The following is a 19127-nucleotide window of genomic DNA, read 5'->3' on the forward strand; positions in this document are numbered from 1 at the left end:
ACTGCTTGTGTTAAACGGGTTTGCGGAGAGGCATTAATGACACTGACGAACGTCACGCAAGCGGGTTAATACGTTAATTAGATGGTTTATCGGTTGTCATCATCCGACGGGAGCGTCGAGCGTCGTGCGGAATCTCCGCGAGCGAGAGATCCGGATGCTTCGCGTTATCGAAGCTATCCAGAGATGCCGGCAAACCTTGCGGAGTTCCAGGCAACGCGCGATATGATCGATAAGTAAGACGTCTCGTACTTAAATATTCAAACGAGAATAGACATTATTGAAATTCAAGTATACCGCGTATCTATGGCCATTGTTTAAACATTCTAATATATGCCCTTCTGGCGTATCTCGACATATGCAGAATGTTTAAACAATGGCCATAGATACGCGGTATACTTGAATTTCAATAATGTCCGGGGGGGCTACCCCCCGTTCCCCTATCTACATTCTTGATCGACGACGACGATAGGTCCCAGATCTCAAGGAGACGAAACGCGGAAGATGTCCAAGTCCAAGCTGAACAGCAGATCCGAGAGAGCGAGTACGATCCCTTTGCCGATCGCCCATCCGCACCTCTGACCTCGTACGTTTTGTATCTTTACTATCTTTTCCTTGATTGCCCTTGATCATCAGTTAAAAGCTTTCTTAAGCTAGACATATGTGATTTTACACGTTAAACTAATAAGCGGACTAGCAATCTGCAATTAACGTGTAAACATTATACCTAATCTAACCTAACTTAAATCCTTTATAAAATGTCCTGTTAAAATTTAGAGCGATAGAAATATGTCATGCATTATAATTTCTTCTGTACATACTGCATGATTATTTGTGTAAAGTGGATTATAAACTGATATTTGTCGCAATGGACGCATTGAGAAAATGATCGCAGAATAAATTATAATGATGCAATTTTTTGGTAAATGTATAAGCTGATAAGGTATCAGCTAATTCCGTATTATTAAATATCTCTTGAGCCATATATATATACTTTCAAATCTTTGGAAAAATGACTTTTAAAATCATACAACTTATTAATTTCCTATCTGGATTGATTAATCAATCGATTTGTTTCAAGACAAGAATCAATACTTGAGTTTATGTAAAACTTTTAAAGATCCAAAATGCTAACAGGCTAAGCTGCACTCACGTGACAAAATTATTACAAAAAATTATTATGAGACAATTTTCGAAACGCTTGTCGCTTAGAGAGTTATATCGTTCTCTTATTCATGATCTCTATATGTTCTTTTATTACCGAAATTTGTCATCAAGTTAATTAAAATTATTTTAAAAAGAGTTCTATACCAACATTTCAAGAGCATATGTAGTTATTATGTTGATTCGTGTGCCACGATTATAATTAATATATGAAATAATCGTCAATTATATTATTTATTATTTATGCGAGAAGCGTTTATCGCAATAAAATTGCGAAATTAATAAGGGTTTACGATTGGATCAACGATTCCATATTATCTTATTTATTATATTGATTACCAAGATATCGGTAACAAACAGGAAGGTTGCACGCACATTATCGTGATAAAACCGTTGCAGAGATTTCGCTGTGTTCATGCATCTGCTGAAGTGCGCGATCGGCACCGGCATCCTCTTCCTGCCGCACGCCTTCAGAAGGACCGGCTACGCGATGTCCATCGTCTGCGGTATCGTCGCCGGCACGCTCTCCATTCACACCGCCATCATCGTCGTACGTGAGAACACAAAGAGCGAGAACTTTTTCTCCTCGAGCGTTATCGCTAGCGTTTAAAAAAATCATAACAATTAGCGAGAAACGAACACATAGGCATCTCTCTTGCTTATCATGCTTGTCCTTGTATACCGCAATGACTTAATTGTTTGCGAATCGGTGCCGCAATCGATGAGATAAGCTACATATTAGACATAGAGTGAAAGGAAAGTCCTGGATCGCGCAAAGCGCATCCGAATGCAGGCAGATTCTTTTTCTCTCTTTTTTTTCTCTTTCTCGGTGTCCAGGTGCAATGCTCCCAGGCGTTATGCAGGCGCAACCGCGTGCCCATGCTGGATTTTGCCGAAACGGCGCAGTTCTCCTTCCAGGCGGGTCCGGAGAGGATTCGAAAGTACGCCAGGCTATTCGGCGTAGTTACCAACGTGATCATTTGCTTCGTGCACTTTCAGGCCGTCGTGATATACATCTTATACGTGGCCACGTCGTTCCAACAGGTACGATGACACGGTATCGCGGTACCACAGTGGAAGTCGGAAGCCGGAAGTCGGAACGATAAATAAAGTCGTGACGTCCGTTCGGTGATTTTTATACAAATGAAAATCCTTTTACGTAGGGTATTCCCGGAACAGACGACCTCAATTTTAATGATCGATTCTTTGACGAAACTCGTTTTTCTTGTGGAAGGTCCTTCGCTTCCACCGGCTTGTATCCGGAAATTATAGTTCAATGTTTCAATTAAGGAAATACCGGACCAAAGACTGCTCGAAGGATCTTATTTCAACTTACTCTAATTGCAATTAGATATCGCATTTTATCTTATTTTCCTCGGTCTCGCCTTATATTTTTTTTTATTATTGCAAAATGAGCGGACATTAGGACAAACAAAGAGATATGATACGACAAAGTTGCGGGAAATCGATATCTACGAAAAAATGGTGATTACGAGCATTTTTTATGACAAAGTTTTCAATATAATCTTCGGATATCTCTGATTTACAGGTAACAAATTACGTAACATATACTTGATGCTTTGCGGTATTTCCAGGTGATAGAATTTTTCTCGGGTCTCGAGTTGAACCCGCGGGTCTATATCGTCATCTTCTTTCCCTTCACCTGCGCCCTGGGCTTCGTGCCGAACCTGAAGTATCTGGCACCGTTCTCCATTATCGGCACTGTCTTCCTGTTCCTCGGGGTCTGCATCGCGTTTTACTACTTCTTGGACGATGTGCCCGATCCCCGTAGACTTGACGCCCTGACGGAAGTTCTACCTGTGCCCATGTATTGCGCCATTTTCCTGTTCGCCTTGCACAATATGACCCTGTACCTGCCGCTGGAGAACACGATGAGGCATCCCGGTCATATGCCGCGCCTGATCGTCGCCAGCACGTCGCTCAACACGGTCATATACCTGGCATTTGGTTTCTTCGGCTACAACAAGTATCCAGACGCCTGCGACACCGTCATCAAGAATTTACCAATGGAGGAGACGTAGGTGGATTAATTTCTACCTTGCGAAATACTCGTACTACCGCTTGTCCATTTAATTAATACTTTAATATCGAACATATATTTTACTTATATTTCTCTCTCTTTCTCTTTTTCTTTCGATCAATTATAGTTAATTATATTTAGACCAAAAATAGCTGACTTCACAGACCATTTGCACTATTTTCAGCAAACGAAATAGTCGAAGAAATTACATCAGTTTCTTGGGCAAATAAAAATTTATTATTTGCCAGGAATTGCAAATAAATTGTTATCAAAGGCAATTAAACTGTGCATTAACGTGCGACAATCGGCAAATATGTGAGCTGTCTGCTTTAAATGACAGCTGTATAATTAACATCGCCATAATCTGTGATCACAGAACAGGATGTGCTTAACATTTACGTGATCGTGCGGCTCTCTCCACGCGTGTTCAGTATTCTCGATTCATTCTGTACTTCTCGTAAGAATCACAAGAATACGTATCCACGGCGAGTCCTTCGAACAAATTCAACAAAAGCGAAACGAACCAGCCAACCGTAGTAAAGAAATACGCAATCGTGAGGGTCAGTTTGACCGCGTAAACGTGAAGGACTCAAGTCTGACTTGAAACTAGTTTAAAGACAACCACAGTTAAATTATCACAGTCATTGCATCTGGACAATGCGATCTGACGATTTCACGTATCGTTAAGCACAATATATTGCCGCAATATTCTAGGAATTATCCGATCGCAATTCATTAGGCTTCACACGATCGACATACCTTGATTTCGCGTGGGTTATTAATTCGGTCACTTATCTGTACGTAATGAGTAACGTTCTGTATCATTATTAACACGTGTTCACTGTCCACTGATACATACCTTATCGTATAATTTTGTTATGGAATTTCTCTCTTGATCATCGAGTTGTATAACATCCCGTTCGATTAGAGATCAATACAGTTATACTGCATGCACGTTTCTGCGACGCTGCTGCAGCATTTTGAAATTTAAATAATAATAATACAACATTGCTAGATAAGTAATCAACGACTGTTCTTTCGTCATAATTATATAATATATAAACATACGGAATTATATACTGTAACATTTTAATTCTACTTCAGCGTTAATCTAAATCTCCCTCTTTTAATATAATAATTGCGTTGTGAGAGAATATCATATCTCGAATCAAAAGATTGCTTCACGATAAAATCTTAGATTTGTATCGATCGCAGACGTACCAAAATCGCAACTTATGTCCCAAAATCCCACCTTATTGATCGTTTAATACTATATCGATCGTTTTATACTCTTTTGCAGTCTGGCCCAAGTAGTCAAGATAGCCATTTCCTTGTCGGTCCTGTTTACTGTCGGTTTGGCGTACTACGTCCCAATCAGCGTGCTATGGCCCATGATCCGCTCGAGAATCGTCACGAAGAATACGCTGCATCATCGATTTTACGAATACTCGCTCCGATTAGGCGGCATAATAGGCACCAGTAAGCGTGTTATAAGCACTCGATGGCACGAATGTTGAATGTAATTACCAGGAAATAACCTCGTCCTCGTCTTTCTTTCCGTTCGTAGCATTGTTGGCCATCGCCGTGCCCCAAATGGTACCCTTGCTGGGTTTATTCGCCGCCTTGAGCATATCGACGATCATGCTGCTGATACCCATACTAATCGAGACGTCGACTAAGTGGGCGGAAGCCACAAGGATGATGCTCGTGAAGAATATCGCTATTTTCGTCGTGTGGCTGTTGATCTTGGTACGAATTTTCGTAGAAATAAGAATACACGAAGAAATTTATAGGATTAGATGATTTCGTAAAAATGTGAAAAAATTAATTTTATTTCAAATTTTCCAAGATTAGTTTTTTTCAAGTTCTTAATCGAAATCTGTAATTTGAACCCTCCGAAGTAAATATTAACTTTAGTTTTAAGATTATCGGTTCTCTTTTTCAATTTCATCAGTCCTGAGATTATCAAAAGTATAAACATTGTTATTATTTGAGATAGCGAATATTTATTTGAATGCACGCGCCGTAATCTTTTAAATGATGCAATATACGCTTGTGTTACTTTACAGATTTTTGGAACGATAGAAAGCACTTGGTCAATTGTTAGAGAATATAGCGGAACGAAGCAGGAAACATGTTGATCGACAGCTTGTTAAATTATTTGAGAGACTCGACACAAAATTACGAAGCTGCTTCTTGTGATAATATAATACGCTACGCAAAACAGTCTGATGTCACTTGCCGAGAGTTATGACTCTTACAATCAGTAGCAAGATGATATTATGATAAAGATGAAGGACTCTCTAAAGCAGCGAAGCGAAAGGTGGATAAATATAATTTTTATAACAATGCTCTTTGATTACATTTGCTTTTCGCGCACTGTGATTCTATACGAGAAGAAATATCTCAAGCTCCACTCGTTACGAGAGCATTTCAGTTTGCGTGCCGGCATCGTAAGGGTGACATATCTCGGTCGTTCTTTTCTTGCGATTTTCTTGCTTTTACATGCCCGAGATCAACATGATCGATATCGACCGGTATCGAGGACCCTTAATTTCCGTAAAGATTGGAATGTGGCACTTGCGACATTCCACAGGGGGAAGGGGGGAAACACCTTCAATTTCCCTCGGCCGGCGTTTACGTAACGCACAGCGGAGTTACGCCGCTCGCAATGTGGAACAAGAGCGGCAGCCTACAATGAGAAACTGCACCGCGGCGCAACACGGCGGTCCAGAGAAGGTGGGAGACTCGCCGAGGACCTTCTTGCAAGAGGACGAAAAGAGACGGCGAGCGCGCACGCCTCGTGAATGGAAGAAGTAAGAGGATACAGGTGAAAGGGAACGCGCGAGATGCAGAGGCGCGAATCGAGCTGATCGCACAGTCGAATAACCGACGTCTTTATGGGTACGAAACTCGAGGACGGTTACTCGACGTAGTATACTTCAGGAGCCGGAGGTGTCGACGATTTCTGATTCCGAGTGACTCGTCGCGCGTCTGTTTTTTACCGAACCTTCGACTGTAAAGTTCCGTTAATCAATTAATTACGCGGTCGCGAATGCTCGAGCGAGGATAAACGCGCAATGGGATAGAGAAGCGGAAGCGGTACCGCAAGGATTAGATGGAGGGAAAAACGTGAAAGCGGAAAGTGATTCGATGGTTATACGGTCGATATATAGCACTTCGACATATAATTTCGGATGTTATCCGTCAACACTGAAACGATCGTTCATTCATGAAATCGCAAACATTGAGGTATCTTAGAGAGAATTTAAATATTATTTTGCAAATATAGTTCCCCCTCAAATATGTTGTTTTCGAATATCTTCATTATTATTTTGCACGCGTCACGTTCTGTATGTTCGATATTTATCTCCAGTTCAATATTTTCGGCTTTGTAACTCTTAGCCATTAGAGACGATTTTTCTGATTTGTGTTGAAATACTTAACAACAATTCCATCATTAAAAAAAAAAAAAATAAAATAAAGGAGCTAAACTATTATCCGTTCCCCGCTCTCTTCTTTGCATAATGATTGTATTAATTAATTGTAGATCTGGAAAAATATTTTACTTAACTCTCGAAGTTATATTAATCCATGATATTTAAGCTCTTCGCGACGTCAAACCCTAACGCTCATTAATTGTCGGACGAAGCAATTTTTTGTCTATAATATTGGCAAGCAAATCCATTGGGTTTAATCCCTGCCATATCGTTTATCGTGCGCACTTCAAAGTAACGTCGACTCGAGTACATTACATGCTGTCACTATCTACTCCCTCCCTTTCTGTTATACTCGCACGAGTGAGGAAGCTCATGCTCGCGGTAGTCACTCACGTGTATTGACTGTCCGTATATATACCTGGCTAACGCCAAGGAAGTTGCCCAGTCGTGTGCGGTCTGTCACCGTTTCACGTTAATTTCGTCTCGTTACTCGTCGTCATTACCTCCCTCCTTCCCTCAGTGACAGACCAGAAAAAAGAAGCCCATTATCCCGCGAAATCGACGAAAGTTATTTATCTATTACCCTGTGTTCATCGGCTACTTTGTGGTCTCAGACGGAAAGAAGTCATCAATCTTCCGGATGATTACCAGCACTCATAAATCCGTCGTCGTGAGACTAAACCCTGTGATTGTACCATTGCGGAAACGGCGGTGATAATTTCCGATGGAATTCAAGGACAACACCTGCAGATGAGTTATTATAGACAGTTTATCTCGGAACCGCGAAATTCTATGGTGGAACCACGCACGAGTTTCCATCGTCGCCGAGGTGAAATCTACCTGATCGTCACCTCGCAGCGCGAGCGTGCGATCTTCGAATTATTTCCAATCTCGCTGAGAAATTCGCGCGACGCACATTCGCGACATTGATAAGAGATAGTGGTCACCAAGAGGATCAACCGGTCGTTGTCTTCTTTGCACAATTGTAAGCTGCGGGATTTGTCAGGATCGTCTGGATTTTGTCTGGGAATCTTGTAAATCACACCTGGATAGCTTTAATAATCCGCCGATAAGTCATTATCTCGTTATATTATAAATATAGGCTTTTAAGAAAGGAAGAGGCAGAAGGGTACGAGACCTTGGATAGAACTTAACAGCTCTCACTCGACCACGAAGTTCACGTGAGCGTTTCGTGCTCCATGAGAAGAGGGAAAACAGAAAGAGACAGAGAGAAAATAAAGGCCTTCGAGAGTCTAAACCAGAATAATAAAGTAAAGCGTCGTTTTAAACAAGAGGACCAATATTTTCATTTGAGCAGAATGACAATGTGAGGATTCGGCGTACTCCAACGTCGTCAGAGAAAGAAATAAACGTTCTTCGTAAATTAAGCATCTACGTTCGCGTCCACGTCTCAGTACACACAAGTAAGTATGACTTTAACGACGCAAGTCACGTACATTGCAAATGTATTTGGAAAAATTTATGAAAATAGACATTTTATCTAATCGTCGTCTGAAGATTGCGACGAAGGTCCTAACTTACGAATGGCATGTTTATATAAGAAGGTCAGGTGTTTACATTCAGAGAAAACAAATTAGTTCTGCCACCTATAACACTAGGATTTAAATATCCGCAAATAATTTGTATAATGTCATGAGGATGAGAGTAATTTTTTGAGAATGATTAAAATATAGTCACGACAAAAAATGACGTTGAATATTAACATTATTTCATTAGTTATATGTAAGTAGTAGTTGCATATTACTTAATTAGTAATAAATTAAATATAATAATAAATAGTAATAAATTTTCAATACTATTAAATAGTAATAAAATAGCAAAATAATTATAATATACAATATATAGTTATACAGGCTTTGTACAATAAGCCATGATAATTATGTTCTTTCAATTCAGACAAATATTTTTTTTGGAATCAGTCATTACTATAATAGCGTACCATGACACATTTTTTGTGTTAATAATATATTTTTTCTTAATAAAACTATCTTATTACTATTTTTTGTATTTTATCTTACCACATTTTTGTTACAAAAAAAAATGTGGTAAGATACGAACTAAGGGAACATAATAATTTCGTAATACATAGTTGAGATGCTAATTCTTCTCAATTTTCTAGTTGTGGTATTACTTTTTTCTCCGAGTGTATCACTTGAACATGTTACGTTATAGTAATTGATAAGTTGTCAACGCATAAGCAATAAGCGAAAGAAAGTGGCGTAAATAAGCTTCTTTTTCCATTTAAAAGACCGTGTAGATTAATTTACCTGCACGTGCGGCAAATACCACAAACATTCTTCTCGATGATTATATTTGCAGACTTACTTAGAGACTCTTTACGAGATCTTTATGAGTAATTTTAATGACCGATTTTGTGTCAGAGCTGGAATTGTATTGTAAGACAAAATCTTTAAGTAATAAAGTAAAATCGAAAATAATTTGAAAACAATTTTAGTGTTTTGTAAATGCAATTTGTAAGAATCTAAGAATGCTTTTATTATAACTTTATATTCTAACATAAAACACAAAGTTTTTTTTTATTATTAAATATTTCTGACGTACAGTTTAATGGGTTTTCCCGAAATAATTAAATATTTTTGATTAGAGAAGTTTTGATAAAAACTGACTTATATTTATCGAAAAATTTCTTAGTAAAATTCAACACTACAAAGATATCGCGTATATAAATCGTATTATTATACTACACATCTGAATCATGATAAGCATTCATGAATGCTATGCTAATATTTTCCAAGAGATAGAATGTGACGTTCGACAGTTGCGTTTATTAATTTTTTTTATAAAGAATTGTATCACAGCAAAAATTTCCCCTGTAAGCTGATGACAGACTCGGGCGATAACAATCTATGCTGTGTGATCGATAAGATTATCGTTGATTTAAGATGATCTCGTTCGACGCGGACTTATTCTTCTCAACATTAACACGATGAATGATAGATTCGATAAAAATGAAGAGCAATATTTACATACTTGTACTTTTAAATATCATTGTAGATATTTATGTTGCTATCAAATATCAAATTTTTAGCCATTGCGTACTGGAAGCGATCACGAGATCTTTGAAAATGCCACACGGTTCGAAAGATACTTCGCTCTGCGATAAAACACTTCACGTGATATAAAGTAACTGCGTTAACTTACTGACTTGCTTAAAAAATTTAATCGCGTCGTGAGTTATTCTATCTGCAGTAAATTATTGGAATAATACAAGCATTAATCGTTCAGTGCAGGTAAATATATTTTGCAGGAATTTACAACGTATTATCGGCAGTTTTTTTTTGTAAATATTCTTAACTTGTGAAAGTTAGAAAGTTTCAACTATCACACTGTTCAATTTTTTGCCGTAGAAGACAAATAGTCCTTTGTAATAATGGGATGACTTGCAATTTATAAGAGAGATAATATTGTCTATTGTAAGCGAGTATTTAAAACAGTAATTATTCAAATAATTACTTCTTGACTGTAAAAGACAATTTTACAACAAACAATTAGAGTTTGTAGCAAATTAAAAGTTGCAAAAAAGTTATGACGCTTCTAGTCACAACATAACAAATTAAAAGTTGCTAAAGAAGACAAGGTGTATATATCACTTGATAAAATTCTTTCGAAATCGCGTTGCAAATAATAAGAATTGTGTCCACTTGACTCGGTCCTTGATGCAAAGCTTATCTGTAAGACTTCTGCGAAGTAATCTATCTCGGTACAACTAATTTGCTGATTAACTTACAAAGAACCGTTACGATTAACAAAATATGTCGACAGATCTTGCTACGTCATATCGATATGACATGTTATAGTGATAATTAGAAATAAAAATAGATATTGATTCTTTTTGAAGAGAGATTTCTTTCTCCCTTTTTTTTCGATATTATTAGTTAAAGCGCTAAGTATACATATTATCGGAAAAATTAAAACTCTTTAATCAGATCTTTAATCAAATTATTATACAGTTTAGCCTTTAAATGTCGAATTTAATTATTCTACAATTTTTAAATATTAGTCGAAATTGCATAAAAAAATTTGCAGACGTAATTAATTACATCCACTTATATACATGGATGCTCTCACTCATTATTATATATTATAATATTGAATTTTCTGTTATAATGTTCGATATTTTTTCATGATTAAATTCTACCTCCGCAAATTGCAACCATAGATTGTCCTTGTATTCTTTTGTCGGCATTATTCTTTGCTCCTCGTGGAATATGTATGAGATGTAGTTTTCAATTGTGCGAGTCCTTCGCGTTGAAATCTCTTATATATGCGCCGCGTATAGTCGCTTAATCAATCAAGGATCTACATTCAGGTCCATTTATCACTGCCGAGTGAGATCACTCCGGTTCGTTCGCGTAATATGGAGTTTTTTTCCTGCCGCTTTTACGTAAAATGGCGAAAGCAGATCAAGAATCGGTCGCTATCGGCTGGCTGCAATCTTGAGCGCAGGGGGGCCGCGTCTTGCACAACTCCGACTTTTTTATCTTTCATTAATTTCCCACGCGAATCTCAGGTTGTCTGTCGAGTGTCGGGTCGCAATCCACGAAGAATTTTCGTCATCGGTCGTCGGAACAGCGCGCATGGCTTTTGTTGGCAAATAAACTTTGGAGAAACTTTTTAAGAAAATTGGTCAAGGCGAAGCATCATATAACATCCATTTGTCAGATGTGTATCGTGTATATAATATATGTTAAATTTTTTTTTACGTAACCGGTTACTTGTCGATAAGTCTTTAGAAACTCGCATCTCTTTTTGCTGCATTTTTCATGTCCAAATTTTCTTTTATCGTTTTTATTAATATTCTGTATCTCAGAGTAAATCACAACATCCGATAAAATTAATGATCGATAATAATTGAGTGCAAGCCTTGAACTATTAAATCGCGATTCACCGATAAACTTTCAACCAATTTTTCACAGATCTTATTGTTACCTTATTAAATTCTTGGATCTGATTAAACAAAATTGATATTTGATCTTTTTATCAATTATTTCTTTATTTGAGAGAGTTATATAAATTATAGGTGGCAAATTAAGTGATATATATCCAAGATTTCATTGCAGTGTGTTAATCTTATCAAAAAGTGATTTTGAAATACTTGAATTGTAGAGAGAGAACTTCTCTGAAATTCGCGGATTTCTGCAATTCAAGTATTTGTTAATAATTAATACTGACTCATACAGTTATCGGGAATAAAAAGTGTAATATATGTATTCTTGAAATTAGTTAATTCAGAACGTGACTGGACTTTGACCTTAGCATTTTTTTTTATCAAAGAATATTAATAATGCAGCTATAGTATAGTAGTATAGTGTATAATTAACATTGCGCGGACACTGTGGGCTTTTTACGGCACAGTCAATTTTTCGTATTTCACAGTTGTCTTTTGACGTTTCAACACTTAAAAAAAAATTTGCAATAGTTCTGGCCTATGTAAGTATAGAAATCACTTTTTGAAACCTTAAAGATGATACATTTATAGACTTTTTTGTAACACAGAACCGCTTTCAAAAACCTTTTAGACTTAAAAGTCCCAGGGTGTCCGGGTGAGTGCTCCAAAAACACGGTCCGCGCAGTGTTAATAATACATCTTATAAATGTAAACTTTTTTTTTGCAATGCAGACATAGATACGAGTGTAAAGACTTCACCAACATAATATCGCTTATAGTATCAATAAATAAATATAAAGAAAAGTTACAATCGCTTATGGAAAAAGCATGTTTATTTTTTTGAAAGCTGCACTGATTGTTACACTGATTCACGTCAATATAAAAAAATCGCGGTCAACCAGTATTTGTTTAGCTGTTTGATTTATATTTACAATATGATACGACAACGAGGAAGCCTTCCGTTTCCAGCATGCTTGATCCGATAACGCTTATCTCATTTGATGCGCCGGCAATTCATTTTATGTCTAAGATTATTGATTTTTCGACAACTCATATCACATTAACGAAAATTAAAAGACAGAACTGATAGGAATGTGAATGTGAATAACGCATTTTTTGCTATTACGAAATAAGAAATAATTTTCAAGTTTATTTTCATATTCGTACAATTTTACTCTCATATAAAATAGTAAGCTTATAAAAATACATAAAGAATTTATTTATTTAATTCTGTAACAATTAATTAATATTAACGTAATAATTCATTTTTATATCATGTCATGATTTAATTATTAGATACTATATGTAGTTAAAAATAAATTTTTCTTTTTCAATTTTCTATATGATATTGTTATTTTTACAGAATCACCATGGGTCGAAAGGAGAAAGAGCAATCAGGCAATCCCATGACGGAATTCAGTAGCAGGTATTTCCCTTATATCATTAATGTCCAATGCTGTATTATTTACACGATGATCCAAACAACAAAATATACAAAGATTAATCAGAATGTAAATTTTGTTCATTGCATGGTAAAAGATCTTGCTGATATTGTTCATGCATGATAACTATGTTAAAATCGTGCAGATAACAATTAAATGATCGACAACGGCTTGCTTAATGAGCAGAGTCATCCTTAAGTGACATACGTCAATCGTAGATAACGGCGACTTCTGTATACGCAGTGTCTGCAAAAGTAATCATTATTGATCAAGAATAATCGTCGTGGAATGCGATTGTATCGCGTTTTATGCGACGATAGCAAACGCGTTGTATCAACTCGGTTTTTCCCTATAACACTTGATTGAAATTTTCTTTTAATTTTTATTAATATTTGTTGTAAAACTTGACAGGTAGAATGGCAAATAGCACTGCAAAAATTTTCAAGATTCTCATTAAAATTATCCAAAGTTATATTTAACGATAGTTAGAGTAGTATATTTTTATTAGAATTTAATTTATTTACGATATTACGATATGTGGAACTTGCAGTAAAAAAAAGCAACGTGACTTTTCAATGAGACAAGAATTTCTTTTATGAGAAGTAAAATATTATTGCATAAATATATTGTCTTTTTTATCGGGAAAAATTACAAAAAAGAGCGTCTTTTATTATAAACATGTATTCTTTAATGCTCCCATAATTGTATATAGATATGTTATTATATTTCTTCCTTATCTCATTGTATTTTATTTAATGCTTTATATAATAATTTATTTTTTTCGTTTTTAGCACGAAGATAGCCCCGAATATCGGCGAATATAAAGAAAAGGATGAACTATACGATCCCTTTGAGCATCGCGATAAGCGACGTTCAACTTCGTAAGTTTCATATATTTTAAGTGAGTCATGACCATTATAATAACAATGAAGTAAATAGAAAATGTGCCTATATACGGCCTACAGACTGGATCTTTTGTGCCTAGGAATATTTTTTGCATAATTTTACGTACATTTTTCGCTTCGCAAACCGTAAGTTCCTCGTAAGTAACCTTCGTAAGTTTCGTTTTAAAGTCTTTATCGGCACGTGTTAAGCAATTATATTCTGACGACAAAGTACCGCGCATTGCAACATTTTTTATTTAACATACACATTAACATATGCATAGGCGTAAACTATATATATATTATGACCGTAATAATATTATATGCATTTATAAAAAGATGCAAACTTATCAGTTAATCTTGAAAATAACTTTCTACATTTTCATTCAAAAATATGAAAATATAGTTGCCTTTAGATGCAATAGAAAAACATTCAATTAAGATCGAAATGCATGTTAATGATTTTAATATATTCAAATAATAACGACAAAGTACTTTTACAATAGTAAATTCATTTACACATCACTTAAATTTATTTAAATTTAATTAAACAAATTTATTTACATTATTTATATAATGGAAATATCAACATTACAAAATATACATTAGAGAAAATAATTATCTTTTGACAACAATTTTTTTTCATGAATACAAGGTTTATCTAGTCTCATACTAAATAAATTTATTCCAATCTCGTTTAATCAAATTTTACCGGTAACATATGCGTAATTTTCTATAATCAATTCCATTTTGCACATGTAGCAAATAAGAAACAAGCGTCAGTAACATAATTCCACGTTTTGCCGCGCGTTTCAGGGACCTGGGCTCCATGATGCATCTCCTGAAGTCCTCTCTGGGGACAGGAATCCTGGCTATGCCGCACGCGATAAAGAACGGCGGGCTGCTATTCGGCGGGATCGGTACGATCATAATCGGCATAATTTGCTCACATTGTGTGCACATACTGGTGCGCACGTCTCACGTGCTCTGCCGGCGCACCAAAACGCCACATCTGTCGTACGCCGAGACAGCGTACGCGGCCTTTCTCTGTGGGCCGAAGCCGATCAGGCCTTGGGCCAACGGCAGCAAGATATTCGTGAACACGGCGCTGTGCGCGACATACGTGGGCGGCTCATGCGTTTACATCGTGTTTATTGCTAAGACCATTCAACAGGTATGCATCTTGCATAATTCATAACAGCAAGGTCGTCTATCTATGCTAAGACACGTTTGGCGCGACGAGCGCAACTTATTAATACATTTTTGCCTTATTCCGCTACAACAATTAGTTTCTGTCTGTCATTAGACTTGTACCAACATGTACACAATCTAATGTAAGTCTAATGAGTACGAAGATGTCTTACATATAGTGATATACTATTTATCATATTTATCATGTTAATTTTTTTCTCATTATTTACCGTAAATATTAGATATATAACATTAACGGGATGGATGAGAACTAAAGGAGGCGAGGAACTGATATTCAAATTAATAGCTCGCGCGAAGATACTTTATATAAAATATTCAAGATTATTTTGATGAATTAACTCTCGCTTTGCAATTTTTATGATTTCGCGATATCGAATAAATGTTTTTTCTTTTACGCGATGATTATTACACTCTTCAATCAGCAGATAACTTTAGTGTAGTTTATATTTGCGTTATTGTTAGTGAAACAATAATAAAAATATAATTTGATAATACGATAATTATCGCGTAATTTATCAGATATCTCATTGTTAGATTGTAATTATTGTTAATAGTTCTTATCACATTTTTATATAGCATTATAAAATTCTTCCTCTTTGTACGTAATTATTGATTGTGTATTGCAAACACATCCACAGTCATTATCTATCTTTTTACGTCGATACATTAATTGATTGACGCTTCGCGATGTTTATGGATTGTTACGATAATTTTTATTCTTTAAGATATTATACTCAAATAGTCTTGTTTTTTTTGTCTTTATGAAAATGTATGAGAAAATTATAACTCGAGATACGTATATAACACTACAATTGAGTTTATTTGAAAGAATCCAAACGATAGAACAAAAATAATGATAATTCTGACTTTTAAAACATAAATGTGGACACAGAATTACAGAAGTTTAAAGTATTAAATGTTTTATTAATTAAACAATACAATAATAAGAAGAATTACATCAAATAATTTCGATCGGGCATCGCATCTTGGAGGAATGTTCTACCTCTTTTTGTGAATGTCCTCCGTCTCACTCGTTCCACACGTGAAATCGACCCGAGCCCTTGCATAACTCGCGTGATCGAATCGATCTTCCGTGTTAGCATCCTGTTTTCTTTTCAGATCGCGAGTTTCTACACCAAGAGAGACATAGAGATACAGTTGTGCATCCTCTCGCTGATCCCAGCGTTGATACTGCTCGGTCAAGTGCGCGATTTGAAGTATATGATGCCGTTCTCGATGTTGGCGAACATCTTCATGATATCCGGCTTCACGATCACGCTCTACTACGTCTTCAGTAGTAGCAATCTACTATCGTTAGAGAATAAGAAGCTAATCGCCCGGGTGGAGGAGCTGCCCCGTTTCTTCGCGACTGTGATATTCGCCATCGAAGGTATCGGCGTTGTAAGTTCCAATGCCAACTGCCACGGTGACGGTTAGTGTTGTTAAACGCGTAATTAGTCGTCGCAAGCATAGGTGATTCTTTGTTTAATTAGAAAAGATAACAAAGAATAGAAATAGTTCAATATAGGAAAGCAACTGCTGCTTTTATAAGTAAATGATTCACAATTAACGTCCCTCTTGCGTCTTTCGTATTCTTGAACGCTCTTCGAACCCAGTACGATTGTAATTGCAGGTGATGCCCGTGGCGAACAACATGAAACAACCGCATCACTTTCTGGGATGCCCTAGTGTACTCAACGTCACGATGACGATAGTCGTGTGTCTGTACGCCATGATGGGGGTGTTCGGTTACCTCGCGTACGGCGAAAATTCTGAGGCCAGTATCACGTTGAATCTGCCAACGGAGGAAACGTAAGTGAGAAAACAGCTCTTTCGCTAAATATTAGTATGTCGTTTTGATACACGCGTTGTAGACTGACGAAAAGCAATGTTTTAGTCTAGCCCAGGTGGTGAAGATCCTCATTGCCGCGGCCGTTCTCTTTACCTACGGTCTGCAGCTCTTCGTGCCGCTCGAGATCATATGGAATGGCATAACGCACAGGTTCAGTCATAAGTATGCAGCCATCGGCGAGACGTCGATGAGGGTATTCATAATTATGCTAACAGGTAAAGTACCTTACATCATACCATTACTATAGTTAAATCTGAACAGCTCAATTGCAGGTAGAAACAAATTCACAGTCTGAACTATAAACAAATGATTAAAATGTACTTCAAACGAGAGAATACTATATAATTTAATTTTATAAATATATATTCAACATATTTCGGCTATACGAAGATAAAATCCTTTGACTATACAAAGCGAGCGACTATACGGCAGTATTATTAAACACGAATAACCGGTCGTCCCATGCGTAGGTGGTTCTTTACCTGATTGGAAAGGATAACAGAAAATATAGAAATAATTCGATACAGGAAAGCAACTGTTGCTTTTATAAGCGGATGATTCATAAGTCGTCTGCATCGTTTAGCGACGTGTATTCTTTCGTATCTACAAATAAATCTCTAGAAAAGATGTAGTTTTTAAAAAGAATTAAAAGTACACATAATTTTTTATTTAGAATCCATTTTATAGAATTTTCTTTTTCGCGCTAGGAATTTTCTCTGTCTTTTCTTTTCTTTTTTATTGAAATCTTAACTCTTTGAGACGCAAATTATACAGATTTATACATTTAAAACAGGAAAGTAACGTAACTAATATTACAAACAAATTTTTTTTTTACTTTTTTATCGAGGGGTTTGTGTTGCGTGAGATACAACTCTGATCTCTCATAATTGCAATAACGAGTCCAGCGAAATGGTTAGATATTCATCAAATACTTAAAGAGACGTGTTTTTCATATCAACGTGCCTCATAGAGTTAAACGCTGCTTTCCCGTAACCTTTTCCGGTTGCGTTTTTTGCGTTTTTTGCCGCGAACGATATTCCAGCGATCGCGAGACCGGCGAGACGGAGAAACCGCGATGAATCACACATTCCCGGTAGAGAGGAGGTCGGTCGGAGACCCGATCGGTGAGCCGATCGAATGATCGGTGTCACCCACTTACTCCGCGTGCATGTACGCGTGACGTGCCTTTTTATCACCAAGTGCATCGAGAAAGAAAGGAATTGTCTGCCTGTCTGCCTGTTTCGGTTCGGGTCAGCTCTTTCGTTCGGTGCAATAGATTCGGCCCACTTTGGTCCGCTTATTCAATTTCTCATCGTTGATAGATTTTTTCCGCTTATTAGGAGCTGCCGATACGTCGTCTGATCATGTAAACACGGCGTCACGAATATCTAAATACCGCGAAAAATGTGTAGTTTATCTGCAGCTTATTCTCTTTTATCTTTCTTTTATTCGACGTTTGTGTAAAGTACAATAAAAATGTCATGCTTGTTGATAACACTTCTTGATAATTAAGATGTGTTCTACATGCAAGTTTAATATGAATGTAAGCTTCGAAATCAGAAGATAATGATTGATATGTTTGTGATATATTATTCTTTTTTTTTTACAGTGGCCATGGCGGTGTCAGTGCCCGATTTAGATCCGTTCATTTCCCTAGTCGGTGCAATATTCTTTTCTATCCTCGGCATCAGTATACCAGCTGTCGTCGAGACGATTTCATGTTGGGAGAGCCATTTAGGCACCTTCAAATGGCGGCTATGGAAAAATTCTTTTCTATTTATATTTTCGATATTAGCGTTAATATTCGGTTCGTGGATCTCAGTGCAAGATATAATCAAGTATTATAGTACGAGTAAGGATTGATAAGTTTTAGTATTTTATTTAGCGTTTTATCTGAATTTCATATACATCTGGAACTCCAGTGTCGACAAGAAACGCGGTTTTTAATGAGAAACAACTATTTAGCGTGATATACTTTTGTATATCCTCGTTATTTGCGTTTGTATTTGACTCGTGGATCTCAGTGTTAAATAATGAACTATTATAGTTGATAATAAATTTTACTGAGTTTATTGTTTCACTAACGTCTCTCTTCTTGATTTTCCTGTACAATGCACCTATTATCGACTGCTTATGTTAAAGTTGAGATGAATTGAAGGTTTTAG

General features: G+C 36.5%; 2 protein-coding genes across 2 annotated transcripts; both read left to right on the plus strand.

Annotated features, from left to right (window-relative positions):
- The first annotated feature begins 1766 nt into the window (after positions 1-1766).
- LOC139809663 (proton-coupled amino acid transporter-like protein pathetic) lies at positions 1767-7266 on the plus strand. The gene is made up of 5 exons (XM_071772744.1): positions 1767-2205; positions 2757-3199; positions 4503-4681; positions 4770-4951; positions 5272-7266. The coding sequence occupies exons 1-5, from the start codon at positions 2041-2043 to the stop codon at positions 5341-5343; spliced, it is 1041 nt and encodes a 346-aa protein (XP_071628845.1). The 5' UTR covers positions 1767-2040; the 3' UTR covers positions 5344-7266.
- LOC139809659 (proton-coupled amino acid transporter-like protein pathetic) lies at positions 7098-19042 on the plus strand. Its single transcript, XM_071772729.1, has 8 exons — positions 7098-8066; positions 12936-12998; positions 13806-13895; positions 14715-15072; positions 16230-16511; positions 16744-16922; positions 17008-17177; positions 18572-19042. Exons 2-8 carry the CDS (start codon positions 12943-12945, stop codon positions 18823-18825), a joined length of 1389 nt encoding a protein of 462 aa, XP_071628830.1. The 5' UTR covers positions 7098-8066; positions 12936-12942; the 3' UTR covers positions 18826-19042.
- Positions 19043-19127: the final 85 nt, after the last annotated feature.

The sequence above is a fragment of the Temnothorax longispinosus genome, chromosome 1 (genome assembly GCF_030848805.1).
Source record: "Temnothorax longispinosus isolate EJ_2023e chromosome 1, Tlon_JGU_v1, whole genome shotgun sequence".
Taxonomy (NCBI): Eukaryota; Metazoa; Arthropoda; class Insecta; order Hymenoptera; family Formicidae; genus Temnothorax; species Temnothorax longispinosus.